The sequence below is a fragment of the Gigantopelta aegis genome, chromosome 6 (assembly GCF_016097555.1).
Source record: "Gigantopelta aegis isolate Gae_Host chromosome 6, Gae_host_genome, whole genome shotgun sequence".
Taxonomy (NCBI): Eukaryota; Metazoa; Mollusca; class Gastropoda; order Neomphalida; family Peltospiridae; genus Gigantopelta; species Gigantopelta aegis.
The window spans coordinates 69,753,104-69,775,347 of NC_054704.1; the positions used below are offsets into that span (position 1 = coordinate 69,753,104).

The 22,244-nt window shown below is 39.0% G+C and overlaps 1 protein-coding gene across 1 annotated transcript; it reads left to right on the plus strand.

Moving 5' to 3' along the window:
• The first annotated feature begins 7,585 nt into the window (after positions 1-7,585).
• Positions 7,586-17,957, plus strand: LOC121374699. Its single transcript, XM_041501804.1, has 4 exons — positions 7,586-7,982; positions 13,608-13,745; positions 14,675-14,827; positions 17,531-17,957. The coding sequence occupies exons 1-4, from the start codon at positions 7,586-7,588 to the stop codon at positions 17,662-17,664; spliced, it is 822 nt and encodes a 273-aa protein (XP_041357738.1). The 3' UTR covers positions 17,665-17,957.
• The last annotated feature ends 4,287 nt before the right edge of the window (positions 17,958-22,244 follow it).

A 22,244-nucleotide genomic window follows, 5' to 3' on the forward strand; every position in this document is an offset into this window, starting at 1 on the left:
GGCAGTCATCCTCATCTTGTCGCAGACACAACCACAAATAACGTAACTAATTAAGCAAACACCCAGTTGAAAGTAGTCTATCACGATAAACTTTGGTTTATTTTCCTTTAAAATAGCTTAAAATATTAATACGTCTGATAAAAATTCCCGAAAGCTGATTTTAATAGATAACGCGGCGCTTCTAATGATACCAAAATAAACACACCCAGACCAAGATACTTGTAATTTTCACCGATACAATTGGATCCTTATAATATGGCACAAAACAAGCATGACTGCAAATTGATTCATTAATAATAGTCATTTTTAGAATGTCAACAATTAAATGCAATGAGCAATTTGTGCACATGTATATGTATGCAGATATCAATTTAATTATTTATTTACTTGTTTGTTCTTTTCTTTCGTTCTTTATTTCTTCATTTATAGATTTAAAACAAATTCTTTTTTATTTTAATTTGTGGATGGTATTAAATGGTATACGTTCTACAAACAATAAAAAAAACCCCAAGTAATAGTGATCAGACAGTTTGCAATTACTAATTATGACTTATTTCAATAATATAACAATCAATAATATAACAATCAATCAATGTATCAATGCATATGTTATGCATTGATACACTAATTATACCTATGGTTATGGGTACCTTTTCATCAATAATCCAAATTTAAGAATAATAAAGTTGTAAAATAAAGTGCATAACTTCATGGTGGTAACATCATTTCATTATTTCTGTAGATTTGTGGACATGTAATCATGATTGTAATCATGATTGCTAGACAATGTATTCGCAATCGTAATCGATTACTTTCAATTATCTTGTAATCGTAATCGTAATCGTGACATTCTAAAGTAATCGTAATCGATTACTTTTGTCAAGTAATCGCCCCATCTCTGATGAGCATGTAAATAAATATTGGTTGGTTGGCTGGCAACTTCTCCTATCTTTCAACGGTTTTGCTGTCCACCTCCACATCCCAGTCCTTGTCTCTCCAGCCGCGACATGTGCTTGTCTTTTGTGGCTATCTGTGCCACACACCTGTCATTCCCCATCAGCGTTTAGCTGTGGGCTTAGTCTGACCACTTCGGGGAGTGTTCAGTAGTTACTTCTGGCATTGTTAAGAGGTACTTGTAACCATCTACTATGCACCCCTACTACAGGCGATCGTTAGTTAGTGCCGTGTGTCAGACAAGCTTTATTAGCGGCAGAGGACGAGGATGCCAGTTGAGACAGGTAGGCGATGGTGTGGACAGCTCAGAAGACAGAGTCGGAGGAAACTGACAGAAAGGGTCGAAACAGATTGAAATCGTGGGAGAAATTGGATTTATTTTTTTTATATTAAGATAATGAGAATGATAAGCAGTCTCAGCTCTAAATGATTTCTAGACGCGCTTAGAACTGACGAATGAACGGATTCGGATGGATTTATTTAACAACACTCAGACGCATTACAATATGTAAATACATGGCAAGAACACTCATCAATACAGAACATCTATAGTTAACATTGAACACCGGGTACGTAATCCGGGTACGTAATCATAACAGCTAAAATGTGCGAAGGTGAAACATCAATTCACGTCAATTATATATTACTATCAATTATTATTATTGTCAAATACTAGTGCATTATGTCTTTGCGAGTACTGGGGGCGGGACGTAGCCAAGTGGTAAAGCGCACGCGTGATACGCGGTCGGTCTAGGATCAATCCCCGTCGGTGAGCCCATTGGGTTATTTCTCATTCCAACCAGTGCACCACGACTGGTATATCAACGGCCGTGGTATGTGCTATCCCGTCTGTGAGGTGGTGCATATAAAAGATCCCTTGCTACTAATGGAAAAAAATTTAGCGGGTTTTCTCTCTATGACTGTGCCAAGATGACCGGATGTTTAATAAATCAATGTGCTCTAGTGGTGTCGTTAAACAAAACAAAATCTTTTTTGCGAGTACTTATACACGTAAACCCGCTACAGTTCTCCATTAGTAGCAAGGGATCTTTTATATGCACTATCCCACTAACAGGATAGCACATACCATGGCCGTTGACACACACGCACACACACAGACACACATACACACACACACACACACATATAGACAGACAGGCAGACACAGACAGACAGAAACACACACATACACGCACGCGCGCACATGCACACGCATACACTAACCAACAACAAAATAAATAAACAAAACAAAAAATCATATAACAAAATAAATCAATAAAAAATAAATAAATAATGCAAACATCTCTTTAATATTATGGAATGTGCGTGCTAGTCTACATCTAAGATTTTGTTTTTGTTTTGTAGCACAGTGGAATTCCCTTCATCTAAGCCATTACATTTTCGGGGGGTGGGGGTGTTTTTTACACACAGACGCTTACGTTACATCACGCAAGTTATATGAACATTAAGCAGTATAACTTATTATGCATTCTGAATATCTAACTAGGTATCATAGATATTGAATTAGTTTAATGTCCACATGGCCTTGATATCTAGTTTTCACAAATCTGTTTCATTTCTAACTGGAAATAATTTCTCTCCGACACGGACCAAGATTAGTTAGTATTGTTTATTCACGCAATACGGCAGTCACAATCGCCTGATTTACAAACATACAATTGTTTATTTTGTTAATACTTCTTTTGTCTGATGTTACTTGTAAGCATATATGTAGACATGTAGACAGTATGCCAATATTAGTGTTGCTTGCTGTTGCTGGACGTTAATGTTCGTGTACATATGACGGCTATCGCCTAAAAAGGTAGAAACAAAAGTAATTCGTTTAAGATATTTCTCTTTATTACATTTACCTGACAATTTCGGCAGTTAATGAAAATTACTCATCTCAGTAATTACTTAAAAGAGTAATTCTTTGTATTTTTTTTTTTTTTAGTATCTCAAAAAGTAGTTATTATTATTAATTTTTTAATTTTTTTTTTAAATTAAAAATAAATTAAAAACATATTTGGGCAATAAACGACATTTAAAATCTTATATTTAAAAAAAAAATAAAAAGAGTTGTTCATGCAAACACCGTAAATCTAGCAGCATAACTTTGAAATTATTCTTTGGTTTATTATTTCAGTGTTTTGTCCAATAACTCAATATTCACTGGACTCGATCTTGTACTACGATCTGTATCTGAATCTGGTGTATAAAATGTTATGGTACTTTGTTATTTAAATGAATTATTGTTGGGTTCTTTTTTTTTTTTTTTTTTTACTGTTTGCAATTTGTTGTCGAAGCAGTGTCGTCACATGCAATCCACAGACGATTTAAGCCATCCCTTTTTCAACATATTGGTATAACATCGCCCTTCAAGGGCAAAATCCAGAGATTACAGGTCTGTTATATTTAATTTTTTGGGGGTTTCTTTTGTCAATATGGTTATTTGTAGTATGTTAAAGAAAATTATGTTTTTGTTTGGATTACAAATGGTATACACGATATTTGCAAGGTGCGTGCTTGCGTGTGAGCGTTTGTGCGTGTATGTTTGTGCATTTGTGTGTGTATGTAACAAAAGTCTCTCCCCCCCCCCCCCCCCCCCCATTATAATTTTAATGCTGTTAATTAATTTTAGGGTGGCGATTTTCGGTCCAAGATGGTGTTCACGGACATTCGTCTGTCTACTGCATGTTGCTGTGTTTGTCTTCTAACCATTTTGCAGTTGCACCCCATTCCTGCAGGTTTGGTTATTCTGGAGTTATTTTCTTTCTTTTTTTTCTCTCTTTTTTTCACACTGCCCCCTTTCCTTTTTACTTCTTTGAATTCCATCTCATTCTTCCCGATCTGGCAACTCCTCCTATCTTTCAACTTCTTTCGCTGTCCACCTCCACATCCCAGTCCTTGTCTCTCCAACAGCGACAGGTGCTTGTCTCTCGTGGCTATCTGTGCCACACACCTGTAATTTCCCATCAGCATTTAGCTGTGGGCTTAGTCTGACCACTTCGGGGAGTGTTCAGTAGTTACTTCTGGCATTGTTAAGAGGTACTTGTAACTACATACTGTGCTCCCCTACTACCGGCGGTCGTTAGTTAGTGCCGTGGGTCAGACCAGCTTTATTAGCGGCAGAGGACGAGGATTCCAGGTAAATGTCTGTCTACTGCATGTTGCTGTGTTTGTCTTCTGACCATTTTGCAGATGCACCCCATTCCTGCAGGTTTGGTTATTCTGGAGTAATTTTAGTCCGAGTACTCTGACGGTAAGAGAACTAGACGGACTTTAGGACAGTTATCACGCTCTGTCTAGCTCTCTTACCGTCAGAGTACTCGGACTAGAGTAATGTACACCTTGTATGCAACTGTCTCGAGGTGGGGATTGGGGGTAGGGATTAGGTTGTTTATTACCATCGTTTATCAAACATATGATATCAATCAACTGATTTAACATGTTTATATCCAATAAAGGTTCAAACACGCTCATTGTGGGTACAAAGTTTGACATAGCCAGTCTGTACCCAAAACGATAGTGGGAAATTGAGCGGGGGAGGGGGGGGGGGGGGGGGGGGGGGAGGGGTATGGCGGGCTGTGGACGTTAAGTGACAACCACCCAAACATTTTGAAAAAAAAAGTTTAAAATGATTGCTCGGCCAAAATTTTATATAGGCCTAATTTGGAACATTTTAGAAGGGCAATCCAAAACTAAGTGAGACTATTTAATAATATAGAAAACAGTCATAAAATTTTGGACTAAAAAATTGCATCCCATCAAAAAAAAAAAAAAAAAAAAACCCCACACACACACCCCCAAAACCAAAATAACAACAACAAACAACTAGTGGAAATCAATATAATATACCGTATGTGGAAGGTATAGCGCTATGCCGAAATACAAATCGTGAGAAGTCAGATTAGGGTATTATGGTATATATAGTCCAGTCGTCATGGTTGGTATAGTGCTAAGTGATGTGGACAAACCCGGCTCCCTTGCACCTGTCAGTGCAGGCGGTTCCCCCTCTCCACCCCACCCTTTCCTGTCCTGGGCAGAAGAGCAGGCGTGTGCTACAACAGCTTGTTCTGAATGTGCATGTTAAACACTCTGACCTGACCTGACCTGACAAAAGTAGTAGGGATCGACCCTGCGTCCTATTTTTTTGTTAGAGGGCGCGGTCAGTCTTCCAGTGCTGCTAGGACAGACTGGGACAGGTAGAGACTAAACTCAAACAGCCGTGGCGTTCTGTGCGGACTGGCCGTCATATGAGTTACTGAAAAACATGTCGACTATAATCAGCCGGAAAATTGACCTTGGGGCAAGGAATCTTGCTGAAAAAAGTGTCCACCCTGGTGGTGCAGGCTGTCGAAATGAGAAGCGTTTTAGCATTGAATCAGTTCCAGTGACCACATACATCCCAGTAGTAAACTCCATTTCGTTGACAAAAACAACAATATGGAGGATTCTCAAGTCGAGCACGCGAAAAGCTCGGGGTTAAGGAGTAACGTCATACTGGGGAAAGCTCAAGACTATGGAAAATAAAAAACATATGTTTACCAAATTCCGTCCATTTATTTATTTATTTATTTATTTTATTTATTATTATTATTATTTTATTATTTTTATTTTTTTGGAGGGTGTGTGTATATTAATATCTTAATCTAAATTTGGGTATATTATCCTACCGTTACCCACCTCCCCTCGCCAGTATTGGTTGGAGTTAGGGTTAGTTTTAGGGTTACGTTTTGGGTTAGAGTAAGCTGAGATTGCATGTCATGGTTTAATAATTAAAACATTGTTTGCTTTGTTTAACGACACCATTAGACCACATTGATTTATTAATCATCGGCTACTGGATGTCAAACATTTGGTAATTTTGACATATATATTCTTAAAAGAGAAAAACAGCTACATTTTTCCATTAACTAGTACCAGGGATATTTTATACGCATCATCCTACAGACAGGATAGCACATACCACAACTTTTGATATACCAGTCGTGGTGCACTGACTGCAACCAGAAACAGCTCAATGGGCCCACCGAAGGGGATCGATCCTAGACCGACCGCGCATCAAACGAGTGCTTTATCACTGGGCTACGTCCCTGTTTATTATCGAACACGAGCATGCGCTACTCTACTGAATTCCGCCTTTAATCAAGCACTTGTATCCTTCAGTAGTCTATCAAAGGCCGTGGTATGTACTACCCTGTCTGTAGGATGGTGCATATAAAAGATTCCTTGCTGCTAATCGAAAAGAGTAGCCCATGAAGATTTGCTTATATCCAATTAAGGTTCAACTTAACTCTCAGCTATCTGGGTTGCCTGTCCAGGACAGTGGGTTAGCTGTTAGTTGTTAGTGAGAGAGAATAAGGTGTAGTGGTCTTACACCTACCCATTGAGTCGTTAAAACTTGCTCTAGGTTGGAGCCTGTACCGGGCTACGAACCCTGTACCTACCAGCCTTATCGATGGCTTAACCACGACACCACCGAGACCGGTTACAATTTCCACATTCACGCTTTATTTATACAAAGCGATCGATTAATTTGTAGTCATTTATCATATTAAAATGTAATAGTTGCGAAATACTGCACTTGTAATCAAAATACTACAATATTTTTAAAAGTTACACACTGTAGAAGTTTCCTTAATTTATGATGACTGCACCGACATGTAGAAATTATGTTTTATCTTGTCCTGTCCCGATATGTGTCTTATCTGCCAAAACCTGCCATAGTATTATTGAATATAAAAATCCCTTTTATTTACTATGAGATGATTTATGTATAATATTTTAACTGTATATATCCAATGGCGTAGCCAACATGAAGCAGACGAGGCGCTTGTTTTACAGGTCTGGGTTTGCCTCTGTGTTTTTTCCTCTCTGGCTACGCCCCAGATATCTTATTGTTTTATTTGTGATGCCATTGTTTTAACTGTACTATACTGGGTTGTACTATATACAGGGCCGTAGCTGGGGGGGGGGGGGGGGGGGGGGGGGGGGGGGGGGGGGGGGGGGCATTATAGTAACTTAAAGAAAATTCTCTTCTTAACTGTTCAAGGAGTTTTAGACTATTAACTACTCAGTTGCCCCCCCCCCCCCCAAACAAAAAATCCTAGCTACGGCCCTGATATAGGGTTGTTTACTTCGTTTGTCTTTCAGATACTTTTAGCGAATAGTCTCTCTCATAACTCAGTATAGAGTTGCTCATTACAATTTTACAATATATATTGCTTGTATTTATATGCTAAATGTTATTCTGTTGTAATGAGGTGAGACTTTATCTGTTTGTCTGTCCGATTTTATTGCTTCGTTGCAAGTGCATGTACTAGAAGCTAGACTTTAATAAACTGTCTGTCTGTTTGTCTGTCTGTCCGATTTTATTGCTTCGTTGCAAGTGCATGTAATAGAAGCTAGACAACAAATTGCAGAGGCGGATCGGGGGGGGGGGGGGGGGCTGGCCCCGACCCCCAAATTTTGCGATAGTTATAATTTTACGATCCCCCTCCAAACCTCCCCCAAAGTTCCCTTAGCATTCCACCTCATGTCACTGCCCACCCCCCTAAATGGATTTTCTGGATCCGCCACTGGATTGCAAAATATTTTTTCCCCTATTCCAGCCAAACTGATTCAGATAATGACGAGTCCACAAGAAGTCGCCAGCCTCAATATTACCGGGAACAGATCCATTCATTTCACGCTGGACACCTCAGAGTGCACACCCATCCATGTGTCCATCGTTGGAGGCACACCAGATAGTAATATCTATACAATTGAGTTCGGTAACAGGTTAAGAGCTCGACTTAAAATAAATGAGAGGCTCGAGAAAGTCTCGACGCACAAAGGTCTCCAGTGCAGACCAAATTTTGAAGCTTGGTTACTTTACAACAACGAGTCTGGCCTTATTCGATTTGGCATTGGTGACAGAGTAAACGAAAACATCGTTTTGAATTACCAAAACGAAACTGCTAAGTTTTCAACTTACCTCTTGCAACTAGGGGCGATGGTCAACATGGATTGGACAGTCGTTGTTGGTAAGTATATCAGGGTTGCTTGTTTGTTTGTTTGTTTTCATTTTAAATTAATCGCATTGTGCGTATTGCCATTAAGGTTTATGCACGATTTCCTGGGCATATGCATAAGTTATTTGGGATGTCTGTCTGGAAAAAGGGGGTGGAGGGTAATTGTTAATGGTCAGTGAGAGCGACGGCGGTGAACCGGTCTGGCACACACACCCCACAACCCCTCCCCTCACACATACGCACACACACGCCATTAAAACTCACTCTGGGTTCAAACCGGTATTGGGAAGTGAACCCAGAACCCATCAGCCTGTAAAAGTGCTATATAGTATGATTCATGTCTATGTATACAGTTTAGCAGTCAAAACCAGCGAGTCCACGATACAGTCTAGCATACATCTTTAAAAAAAATACGCTTTTTTTCATTGATTAATTTTGAGTGTGGAATGATGGAAATACAATGTACATGGTAAAAAGGTATCAGGTTAGCACATTTGTTCCAGCACTTGGGGGACGTTGCCCCCGCACCACACTGTCTTGTACGCTAATGCATTTTGTAAATTTGATAACCTTACAGAAGTTTCGTTCTATTTCATTATTGGAAAGTTTACGCATAAATACATGTACTGACACCACCCCAAAACACATCCACCCCCCCCCCCCCACACATACACACCCCACACACATATGCCATTATCCACCCTCATTTAACATTCAACGTAAATAATTTTAAAACTGATAATTTATTGCTAATTTTTGAACAGATCATTTTTGAAATGATATGTAGTTGGTTTAGAAATTTGTTAATAGACTTTAAAAATGTATTATTATTATTATTATTTTTTTTTTTTTTTTCATTTGCTTTTAGTAATTTTTGAAATTTTTTTTTTTTTTTGAAATTTTTGAATTGAAATTGGTTTTTTTTATAATTTGTTAATAACTTTTAAATGAAATGTATTATTATTATTATTATTTTTTTTTTTTTTTCATTTGCTTTTAGTAATTTTTGAATTGGTAATTTTTAACTTGATAATTTTTGAATTGATATATTTTTTTTTTTTATAATTTGATTTGATAATTTTTTATATAGGCGAGATATAGGGATGGACGGGGGACCTTTGTAATGAAGGCAAGGACTGTTCTAGAAATGATTAAATGGGGGAGGTGGGACGCAAGATATAGACGAGATATAGGGATGGACGGGGACCTTTGTAATGAAGGCAAGGACTGTTCTAGAATTGATTAAATGGGGGAGGTGGGACGCAAGATATAGGCGAGATATAGGGATGGACGGGGGACCTTTGTAATGAAGGCAAGGACTGTTCTAGAATTGATTAAATGATGAAGATGTGACGCAAGATATAGGCAAGATACAGGTATTACTGTTTCGATGTCAACGTTTGCGTTAAAGTTAACATTAAAAGTTTCGCGTTAGATCAGTTTCTCATTATGTATAGGCCTACGTTCTAGGTCATTGAACCTTGGTTTATAGTCACACCTATGGATGTTCATCACAGTGCACTGAAAAGGTTTTTGGCAGGCGAGACATTTTTTTATTTTATGTTTGTATGCCCACTCTTGTACATTAGATATAAACCATGTACGCATAGAGACAAAAACTGTAAAGGATCCACCAGGCATAATCATTATAGTGCTTCCCACTTCTTCATCAAAGGCAGCGGTGTGTACTATTTTGTCTGGAAATAGTAAGAGTAGCCAATGTAGTGTCAGCAACTGTCCTCTCTTTCTGTCTGGGCTATAGACCAGAGAGGGGGAGGGATGGGAGGAGTCAGAGAGAGAGAGAGAGAGAGAGAGAGAGAGAGAGAGAGAGAGAGAGAGAGAGAGAGGGGGGGAGACAGAGACTCTGGTAGAGACAGAATTGGGGACAGAGACAAGAAAAAGACAGTGATAGTGAGAGAACCATACACTGTACTAGTCAATATTTTATGTGTGGGGTTTTTTGTGTGTCAATAATTTCAAGTCTAATGTATGTGTTGATATAATACTGGAATCCAGAACAATGTAACTTTATGACAAAACGTTCGTTATTATAAATTAATATTAAAATTTAACTCGATGTAACCTTGAATTGAGTGAACGTGCGTGTTATGCTGTAATAATTACTGTTAAAATGTAACCTAATGTTACTTTGTAATGAGAGAATGTTCGCGTTATGCTGTTATATACTGACGGGAAAAACAAACGCAAGTTCAATTTTGGTAAAAAAAAAAAAAAAAAAAAAAATATTCGTATACCAAATGTAGTAACATTTGACACATAGCTACCTCATTGTACTGTCTATAGAATCTTTGGCTAAAATTGGGTCAACCGTAAGCACGTGCGAAGCTGTATGCTTTTTACCGATTTGTCAAGAAAGCGTGCATCCGGGCTACTGCCACGTGCCGTGGACTTGAGCACCATACCAAATCGAAGTTTTGAATGGTACATATCGAGCGCATGTAACATTTCATTTCAACACGATTGAAAGGCAAAATGCTGCGAATGTTACAAGTTAAAGGGACATTCCTGAGTTTGCTGCATTTTTAAAGATGTTATCGACAAGCAGAGACTGTTTAACGATTGTAATTACATATCAAATATATTATTCTACATAAAATATTAGTGGTTGTATATTAAATGTGTTTCTGATCGTTATAATATTTTTATTAGATTAAATTCCATTTAATTTCCTAAAATATGTTTTTTTCGTACGTACGAAATTATTTGAAAACAGCATCCAGTTTGGGCTTCTTACAAATATTAAGACGACCAGAAACACATTGAATATACGGACACTGATATTCTAAACATGAAAACATATTTAATATGGAAGTTTAATCGGGGGGATTTATCATGGCGTGAAAACACCTCTCGTGGTCATCCAGTGCAATCTTACAGCCGTAAGATCATCTGATGTCGGGATCAGGTCATCAGGCCTCACGTCCTTCCACTTATCCATGCGCGTAACCTTACGTTGCAGCAGGACAATGCAAGACAGCACGTTGCGAGGGTTTGTCTTAACTTCCGCAACCAAAACAATGGCCCAGTGCTCGATTGGTCACCCTACAGTCCAGATTTGAACCTGATGTGGGACGAGCTGGACAGGAGGGTCAGGAAGCGTGTCAACGTCCTAAACAAAGTCGCTCAGCTCTCGCAGGCCCTTCTTCGTGAGTGGAATAACATCCAACAAAGGACCATAAACAACTTGATTGGGTCGATGGTAAGGAGAGTTAGAGCAGCGACTGCAACACGACGTGGGCACACACGCTATTGATTTGGATAAGAATATGGCGTAGAGTACCCACATTTCAATGTTATCCATGTAAACGCCGTCTGTGATAACACAACAAAATCTGTCAAAATGTATTCAGTAATGAAGACATAACCTAAAAATCCAAACAATGAAATAATAATCAATAAGACATTTAAAATATTTACCACCGAAAACAAAACTTGCGTTTGTTTTTTCCCCGTCAGTATAAATTAATATTAAAATCTAAACCAATATAATTGTGTATTGAGAGAATGTACAGCATTTAATTAATTAATTAATATACTGAATTCCTTTAGAAACCGCACCACCTAGTTTTCTTACGTATATTTTAAACCTTACAATTTTTGGAAACCATATCAATTTAAACTTAATATAAACATGTTAAACAATGTACCCAAACACAACATTGAGACTTTGCGTCACTCAACTACATGCAAATACAAATCATGAAAATCATGATTTTTTGCCTGCTGTACTCAAGGAGAGGACAGTAGTTTCGATGTTTTTGAAGCAATGTGCCATGAAAGAAACTTTGAACACCGATCTGTGGTGATTTTTCCTCTACACATTCGTAAAATAGAGTAAATGACGCCGCGATTGTCAGAAAACCAGCGCTACAAGGTGGAATTTCTATTCGAGCTGTTGCCAGATAATTCAGTTGTCATCACTTCACAATAACAAGGTTAAATGGAAGGTTCAGGCAAACATAACTCTTGGTCGTCAACGTCCTAGGTAACCACGCATGACGACCCCAGATCAAGATGGATACATCCGCTTCCTTCATTTGCTTGATCGATTCCGCCAAGCTACCCAAAAAGCTGCAGCTACACATGGTCTACGGGGTCCAGTGTGTGCATCCACCATAAGGCGCCGTTTAGCAGCAGAAGGACTTCGTGCTCGATGGCCTTATGTTGGTCCTATCCTGACCAATCATCATCGTCAACAGCGACTGCAATGGGCTCAACGACATCAAACTTGGCGAAGACGTGATTGGAGAGAGGTCCTATTCAGTGATGAAAGTCGCTTTCATCTGCATCATGCTGATGGTCGTCATCGTGTGTGGGAACGTCGCGGAGAACGTTATGCAGATTGCTGTGTGCACCAGACAAATCGATAGGGTCGCGGAAGTGCGATGGTTTGGGGCGCCTTCACGGGACAATTGATAGGACCTCTCTGCACATGTGTAGAGGACGGATGAATGCGATAAACTTTGAGATGACGTTTTACAACCTAGCGTTGTACCCATGGTCCTCACATGCATGTCTTTCAGCAAGATAATGCTCGTCCTCATACTGCACGTGTGAGCATGCTGTTCCTAGTTGCAAACAACATCAATGACATGCCATGACCTGCTCTTTCCCCGGATATGGCACCTATTGAACACGTCTGGGACGAGCTGGGACGGCGTCTTTATCTGAGACCACAAATCCAGAATTTCCGTGACCTTGAGGCGGCCATTGTGCGGGAATGGAGCCAACTGCTACAAGCCTTCTTCCAGAATTTGGTTAACTCCGTGAGGCGTCGATGCACAGCGTGTATTGCATCCAATGGAGGACACACACGCTACTGATATCCATTTGACAATCGCAGGGCTCGAACTAAAGAATTTGTCTTTTAAATTGCCGTGGGTGAAACGGCCCACCAACGGCAATTTAAAGCCTGCCCATGGCAATTGAAAGAAAAAAAAGGAGAGACTTTTGCAGCAAATAAATAAGACTGAAAGGTTATTTTGCTGTATGTAGACATATTTTAAATGTACTAACATTATATACTGGCAGCTAATGTATACCAGTTGTAAACAGTTTGCCATCATTGAGGAGCGTTTACAGATTGCACTTTTGTGCCATCGGTGATGCTCCCGACCTGCGGCAATTTATATCTTAATGACGGCAATTGCCGTTGGTGCCGTCGTTAAGTTCGAGCCATGCAATCGCATGTTCAACCATACATTTTTGGTTTTGACCCCAATGATGTTAAATCTGGCATCACGGAATAAAAACTCATCTCTGTCCATGTGTGTGTTGATGATTGTGTTCACCATTGAAGAAAGTTCACAGGAACACATTTTGCCAGTGATACAATTTTTTTTTTTTTTTTTAATTCTTTTTAGGTGATTAACTGTGTGGTGCGTTTCTAAAGGGGTTCGGTTATTAAAATTTAAACCAATGTAACGTTATATGCATAATGAGAGAATACATGTATATGTTATGAATTATTTAATACAGAGAATGTACTTGTTATGTTATTATAAACTGATAATTAAATTTAAACCAAGGTAGCTTTATAATTTAGATAATGTTCGTGCTATATTATTATAAATTAATATTAACATCTAAACCAGTGTACCTTTGTAATGTTCACAGAGTGCCCAAACGATACGTACGGGATGCAATGCGAGTTCTCTTGTGGTCACTGTGTCCGTTCGTCTGTTTGTGATCGCGAGTCGGGAATTTGTTCTGAAGGTTGCAGTTCTGGCTGGAATGGACTGCTTTGTAACATAGGTAAGCGAGGAGGGTACACCAAGCTGCCGAACCGTCAACCTTTCTGAGTGTCTTAAAGTGACTGACACTAGTTTTTAAACACTCTAGAGTATTTTTCACTATTCTAGTAATTTTTAATAATTGAAATAAGATTTTACGTAGATTTTATTATTTAGATTAGCCATTTCCAGTGTTTCTAGTAATCCTTTTGTTTTTGATACAACAAAATACGGGGTTTTTTTTAAATATTAAAAAAACCCGCACGTACCTCTAAGAAGTAACGGCTATGGAGACAAGCTCTGGCTTATTTAAAGGTAATTCCCCGTTTCAACGTCGCAGACTTCTTTAACTCTGTTTTAATTTATCTAAATATTTTACAGGTTTGTAGATTAACCAAACTTAGTGTCCATTTAAAAAAAATTGCGTGGTTAAAACTAGGGTTTATTACTTTAACATGCAATCTATTCTATGGAAAGCAATGACGTCTTCTTGTGTAAATAACAACCAATGCGAGATTTGTGAATAACAAATGCACATAACCTACATATCAGCTTCAGACAGATATATACCGTAATAATAAATTTAAATTATCATTTAAGAAAAGAACTAAATAAAAATAATTATTGTTTAATTCTATTTCTTGCTTGATGTGCGGTCGGTCAAGGATTGATCCCTGTTGGTGGGCCAGTGGGCTATTTCTCGTTCCAGCCAGGGAACCACGACTGGTGTATCAAAGGCCGTGATATGTGCTATCTTGTCTGTGGGATGGTGCATATAAAAAAAAATCCCTTGCTACTAATGGAACAACTGTAGCGGGTTTTCTCTCTAAGACTACCTGCCAAAATTATCAAATGTTTGACATCCAGTAGCCGATGATTAATAAATCAATGTGCTCTAATGGTGTCGTTAAACAAAACATTTTAATTTTAACCTTTTGATTCGTTTGTTAGCGTGTGACAACGGTACCTACGGCCAAGACTGTCATTCAAAGTGTGGTCACTGCCTCAATGGTTTGGTGTGCAACCGAGAATCCGGGTTTTGTCCTAACGGATGTGAGCAGGACTGGGGTGGAGACAGGTGTGACTTGCTTACCACGTCCACAGGTGTGTATGCAAATTTTCTTACACAGGGGCGGGACGTCGCCCAGTCGTAAGTTACGCGCTCACTTGATGCTCGGTCGGTCTAGGATCGATTTCCATCAATGGGCCCGTTGGGCTATTTCCCGTTCCAACCAGTGCACCACGCCTGGTGTATAAAAGGCCTTGGTATGTACCTTCCTGTTTGTGGGATAGTACATATAAAAGATCCCTTGCTACTACATGTGTAATGGAAAAAAAATGTAGCGGGTTTCCTCTTTAAGACTATCAGAATTATCAAATGTTTGACATAACGTAATGTGCTCTAGTGGTGTCGTTAAACAAAACAAACTTTCTTTTATATCTCCACATAAGCGTTTTAACACATCTGTCATTTATTTTTAAAGGGGAAATAATTCTTACTTAAATATTTTTTTTATACAACCTACAATTTTTCCCCTTTATTTCTTTACGTTTGTTGAATTATGGTTTAAACACTATTTATTTGACAAAAACATATTGGGATTGGTCAACAGGTTTAGCCTATATTAAGACCTCTCCCTACATTTTACATACGGATACATGTTTAAATACCACAGACTTATATAATAGTAGACTTGAACAAAGAGGAAGGAACTGAATTATAAATAGTCCGAGTACTCAGCCGTTCGAGCTATTCTCGGCCTACTAAAATCCAAACCTGTACCACTCCACCTCCCGCCTGTTACCAACTGCGGTTGGACTGCTGGTGCTCCCTTGCACCTGCCAGTGCTGGCGGTCCTTCCTTCACCTCCCCAACCTCTTCCTGTCCTGGACGGGTCAGACGTGTGCTACAACAGCTTGCTCTGAATGTGCACGTGAACCTTTTTGGTATTGGTATTGGCCGTTCGAGAGCTAGACAAACGGTTATGATCGCTCTCTGCCGTCAAAGATAACTGTAAATTGCAACCTACAACCGGGTAAACAAAGATTCCCGCTCTAATACAACAATAACCCTATATATTTTTTAGGTTAAATAACATTACAATGATTATTTTCGAGTTTACTGATAAAAATATTTGTCATATTACACAAACTACAGGAAGAAACCCGTCAGTACCTACGTAAATATGATTATAAACGCTTCACAATCGATGTTAACATCATCAGTGTACATGTTGTATATCAATAAATAGTAAAACCCACACACACATATATATATTTATCATATCACTACTAAGGAATAGCATTGGGCACGCCCATTACATAAATCACATATTTTGAGACATAAGTATGCAAATAATTAGAACATAAGTATGCAAATTACATTATTACGCAAATTATATACCAAAATGTGGAACTATTTTCACCTGTCAAAATTGTTGACGAACAAACATGGCGTCTTTTGAAGTTGTCTTTTGCAAGTATGCAAAGTATGAGAAAATCCCCGCGATTGCAGAGACGTTATTCCAAAAATGTGGGCAAACACACAAAATCCCCTTCGATGTCCCGTTGAAGTTTTCAAGTTTTATTCTTCAAAACGACCGCGAAACGTTTGTGCTGACGACCCATTCTACATTGCTACACACACACACACACACACACACACACACACACTCGGTATGCCGAAAGCAGAACAGTGGTTCCTCGGGCAATGCATTGGTAGAAATAAACTTGCTGGACTGATGAAAAACATGTGTTCGAGTGGTAATATTTGTACCACTAAACGACTAACGAACCACTCTGCACACAAATATCTGGTCCAAAAGCTGAACGACAATCACGTTCCTGCTCATTAAAACATGCAGATAACAGGACACAAAAATATTCATTCAGTTAATGCATACAGCCATATAAATCACGACCAACACAAAGAGCTGTCGCACATTCTATCCGCGATATCTACATCTTGTGAATCCTCAAGTTTGGTTCCCGTGTGTTCGTCTTCGAAGGAAATCTGACAACACTTTTAAATTCGAAACAATCACAGATCATCAATATTTCCGGCGGTGTGAACACCATTTTTGGAGGTAATGCCAGTGGGGGCAACATCGTAATAAATCTGGCTCAGCCTAAAAGTCCTGTTGTCCCCATAAAACAACGAAGAATCATTTTTGACCGTGATTCCGACGGCGACTGAACTTGATGAAGCCCTTAAATAGGTCAGTGACGTAGATACGCCTATGTCTGACAATGACGTCGTATTCAGCAAAATGCCGCGAAAAGTTATTTTGAAAAATTTGGCTATTGTCAATTATTTTATTATAATTTCATTGTGTATATATAAAACTGTTAAATTAGTATTAAATTGTTGAAATAGCTACAATCGTTCTGTCCGCATTTAACCTAGTTTCAGAAAGCATAGATAACCTTCAAGGTGTATTGACAAACCGATTATCAGCTGAGTGATTGACAAGTACATGTATTCATACGTCATAACAAATTGTTACGTCCGAGCGTTGGGGTTTTGTTTATTAATCATTTAAGTGAAAAATAAACAAAATTGACAGTGATATGATAAATAGAATTCGTCACGAGTATTTTTTAATATGGTAAATATCAACCTCGGCCTGTTAATCTGTATTTGTCTCGCCAAAGGCTCGACAAATACATATTAACGAAGCCTCGGTTGATATTTCCCATATTAAAAAATACTCGTGACGAATCCTCTATATATAAGAAAAAATATATATATTATTTTTCTTTTTTCTTTCTTTCTTTCTTAATGTAGTTTATTTTTACTTCTAATAGATACTACAACGACGAAACTGGATGGACTGCTCAAGAAAGATTTCAACACCTCTGCCCAGAGTAGCGGATGTGACGTAACTGTCAGTTACATGGCAACTATGACAGTTGCTGTCACTATTTTTACTATGACGTAGGATCCAGGTGGCGTCAAAAATGACAATTTACATTTTTATGAAATTAGACGTGCGTCTCGTTGATACGCGTAAATGCACTACTTGACGAGCCTGGTTTCCTGTAAATACGACAAAGCGCTGTCCACGGAGAATCGTCATGTGTAATCACAGTATACTAGTAATTACATTTTATAAGATTATAAAAAAATTTAACGTTTGTTATTAATTTTGCTTTTGTCTAATATCACTCGATCGGCCTTTCATTTAGGTCTATGCTACAGAATAACCGTTGAAAATAAATTTGGTTGGCATCATAGAGATACTTATGATTTATGTTAATCAACTAATATGAAGTTACAATGGTTGAAGGCGCAGACCCTAGTTTAAGCTCGTGAAAATGGACACTAAGTTTAGTTAATCTACAAACCTGCAACACACATTTGGATAAGGTTATAACAGAGAGAAGCTAAAGTCTGTGATGTTTAAATGGGGAATTATTGTTCAAAACTAGACTAAAGCTTGTCTCGATAACCATTTTTATTTTTATTTTTTTTGAGACGAACGTGCGATTTTAGAATAAGGAAAAATGCTTTTGGGGTATTACAAAAATCTGGATGTCCAGAACCATTTAAGATGTAAGAAAATTAATATTCTAAAGAATAAAATGCAAGTACTTCTAATTTAAATTATCAAAAACGGTTTTAATAGTGAAAAATAGGTCGTAGTGTTTAAAAACTAGCGTCTGTCACTGTAAAGAAAGAAAGAAAGAAAAAAGTAAGAAAGAAAAGTCCAACAAACAAACAACAGCCACAACAACCACCGTTAACATGGTAACTTAAAAATCACCAGAATTAATATTGGAACAGCTAATATCCTTTGGCTGAGGGTTCCCCATTTGCACGAAATTACAGGCGCGGATTCAGGCGGGGGCCCAAGGGCTCGGGGCCCCCTATTTATATATATTACATAATACACAACAAATGCAAACTTATCTCGTCCACCTGCCAAGGACTTTCAGTGGCGTAGGAAGGTACCAAAAAGTGGGGTGGGGGTGGGGTGGGGAGAAGGCACACACACACGTATGTATGTATGTATGTGTGTGTTTATATATATAACCCATCGCTGCTGCTACTGGATCAAGAAAACTGTGTGTGGGCACATACCCCCTTGCCCCTCCCCCCACTTCCAACGCCAGTGATCTTTAAATTCTATTTGTAAAAAAACAACGGGTTTTGGGCCCCCTCTATTAAAAAATCTTGGATCCGCGCCTGAATTGAGGTTCACAAGTTTTTTCGTGTGAATACGAGTGACTCAGACCTAGACACTTTGCTAACCGTCAGTAAAGAATGTCTCCTACATATTCTTAAAAGTGTACAACTTTCACAAACCATTGATATGATCAGATCAGACGTCAGAATTTATTTCATTTCAACTTATTTTCGTGCTTATAACAAATTAAGGTTCAAGCACGCTGTCCTGGGCACACACCTCAGCTATCTGGACTGTCTGTCCAGGGCATTGGGTTAGTTGTTAGTTGGTTAATGGTTAGTGAGAACGAAGAGGGCATTACACCTACCCATTGAGCCCTTAAGAACTCGCTCAGGTTTGGAGCCGGTACCGGCTGCGTGTCTTGTACCTACCAGCATGTAGTCCGATGGCTTAACCACTGCGCCACCGAGGCCGGTAGCTGCCAGCAAAGAATACCTCGTACATATTATTAAAATTGTACAACTTACACAAACCATTGATATGACCAGATCAGACGTCATCGGTATCATCACAGTAAAGCTTTGTGTTTGTGTTTGTACCGACCAATTATGTCGCAAGGTTTCATTTTGCCACACATCAAATGATTTCACTACTCACTGTACGATATAAAACACTTAACCCCAACTCAATTAGACAAAATGGACAAAACCCCAACGGGCAAAGCTCTTAACCTCTCATTTCAAATGTGGGCAAAATCCCAACGCATAATGAAAAAACAACAAAACCACAAACATATTGAGGGATAATAAACTCAATTCCTCACTACAAATAAAACTAATTGGACTTAATGATCACGACCCATGCAGTGGATGACTTAACTTCTTTTGTTAATGAACGAGCTTACCTGGTGATGTGATTACCCTTTTAACTACATTTTTAAAGTGGTTTAAAAGTGCATACCCTAGTTTCAGCCCGTACAAGTGGATACTACGTTTAGTTAATCTACAAACCTGCAACACATTTGGATACGGTTATATATTAGAAAGAAGCTAAAGTATGTGATGTGATATAACGGTGAAATACGGTCTAAAATAGACGAGCTTGTCTCGATAACCAATACTTCTCAGACGAACGTGCGTTTTTAGAATTATGAAAAATGCATTTTGGGGTATTACAAAAACCTGGATGACCAAAACCACTTCAGGTGTACGATAATAAATATTCTAAACAATAAAATGTAAGTAGTTCTAATTTAAATGATAAAAAAACGGTTTTAATAGTGAAAAATATGTCATAGTGTTTTGAAGGTCATGACGAGGCTAAGAAAACGGTAAGATGGATATTTTAAAGCACCATTCCACAGACAGAATAGCACATCCCACGGCCTTTGATATACAAGTCGTAGTGCACTGGCTGGAACGAGAAATAGCCAAATGGGCCCACCGCAGGCGGGCGCTTTACCACTGGGCAACGTTCCGCCCTCCTTTCAAACCCAATGAGTATAAAATCCAAGGATCACACTATTTACATTGAAATCTAAATCTCTGTCCTTGATCAGAACTATCCAATGCATGCAGGCCTATTTCAATTCTACATTCATCTTAAAATTAAAAAAACAAGGCCCCCGATCTGTTAGATATGGATCTAAATTATTATCAGGACCATACAGAACCAACAAGTTCAGGAAAAATATACAAAATCACAAAGAATACAAGTAATGCTCCTAAAGGCTCACAATCAACGTGGTCGTGAAGAATAAATGTATAGTGCGGTCATACACAATCAACAGCCAGGGAGCGACATTTTAGGGGGTTGAGTGGGGGTGGGGTGTCGATTCGTACTACCCTGGAAAATATATTGAAAAAAAAAGAGAAGAAAATTCGTTTTTAGAAAGCCTTGTGTGTCCTTAATCCGCCCCCTCCCCTCCCCCACTGCACACGTACCTGCCGTGTGCGCAGGCTAGGTACGCTGAAAACTAATACACCAGAAAATTATTTATATGGTCATCAACAGAAGTGATTTCAAATGAGCCCGTTAAATGTTATGCTTTCGTTCCACGCCCGCCCACATGGGAAAACGTCCATTCCATGCGCAAAGGTTTTGAAATGGTGCGGGCGCAGAATGCGGTAAACAAATACATTTAAAAAAAATCGATTCTATGCTTCCAGAAAATTATGCAGGGGGGGTGGGGGAGGTGGGTGTGTGTGTGTGTGTCTGTACTGTGGGGAAATAAAGATTTAAGAGGAGTCCACGCCGCGTCAGAAAACCACGCACATGAAAAACTAGCATATTTAAGTATAAAGTGTGTTTGTTTTGTTTAACGACACCACTAGAGCACATTGATAATTAATCATCGGCTGTTAGATGTCAAACATTTGGTAAGTCTGACACGTAGTCATAATTTTTCCATTAGCAGCAGGGATCTTTTATACACACTTTTCCACAGACAGGAAAGCACATACCACGGCCTTTGACCAGTTTTGGTGCAATGGTTGGAACGAGAAAACCCAATCAGAATAAATATAAGTATATAGCCACTATATGTGCAGAATCAGTATAATCATGAACAATGAACTATATAGTCTCAGTACAGAATCAACAAGGAAGAAATGCTTTATTTTACGACGTACTTAACACATTTTAATTTCGACGTAGGACATAATGGTTAACGACCACACACTGGGAGCCTACTCTTTTTGATTAGGAACAAGAGGGGCCGAATTTACTAAGCCTGTTTTTTTGTTAAACGCAGGTGTTGAAGCATTGTAAATGTATGTAGTTACACAATTATACATAAACAGGCCTTGTAAATTCGGCCCGGGATATTTTATATGCAGTATCCCACATATCCCACATACAGGGTAGTAAATACCACGGTCTTAATTACACCAGTTATGGAGCACTGGCTGAAACGAGAAATAGCCCAATGGGCCCACCGACAGGGATCGATCCTAGACCGATCACCCACTAGAGCAGGACCGCAGTGGTTGGGGGAGAACAGAACACAAACAAAAAGTAGAAAAATCCCATGAATCCTGCTACATGTACCGGCCTCGGTGGCGTGGTGGTTAGGCCATCGGTCTACAGGCTGGTAGGTAATGGGTTCGGATCCCAGTCGAGGCATGGGATTTTTAATCCAGATACCGACTCCAAACCCTGAGTGAGTGCTCCGCAAGGCTCAATGGGTAGGTGTAAACCACTTGCACCGACCAGTGATCCATAACTGGTTCAACAAAGGCCATGGTTTGTGCTATCCTGCCTGTGGGAAGCGCAAATAAAAGATCCCTTGCTGCTAATTGGAAAGAGTAGCCCATGTAGTGGCGACAGCGGGTTTCTCTCTCAAAATCTGTGTGGTCCTTAACCATATGTCTGACGCCATATAACCATAAATA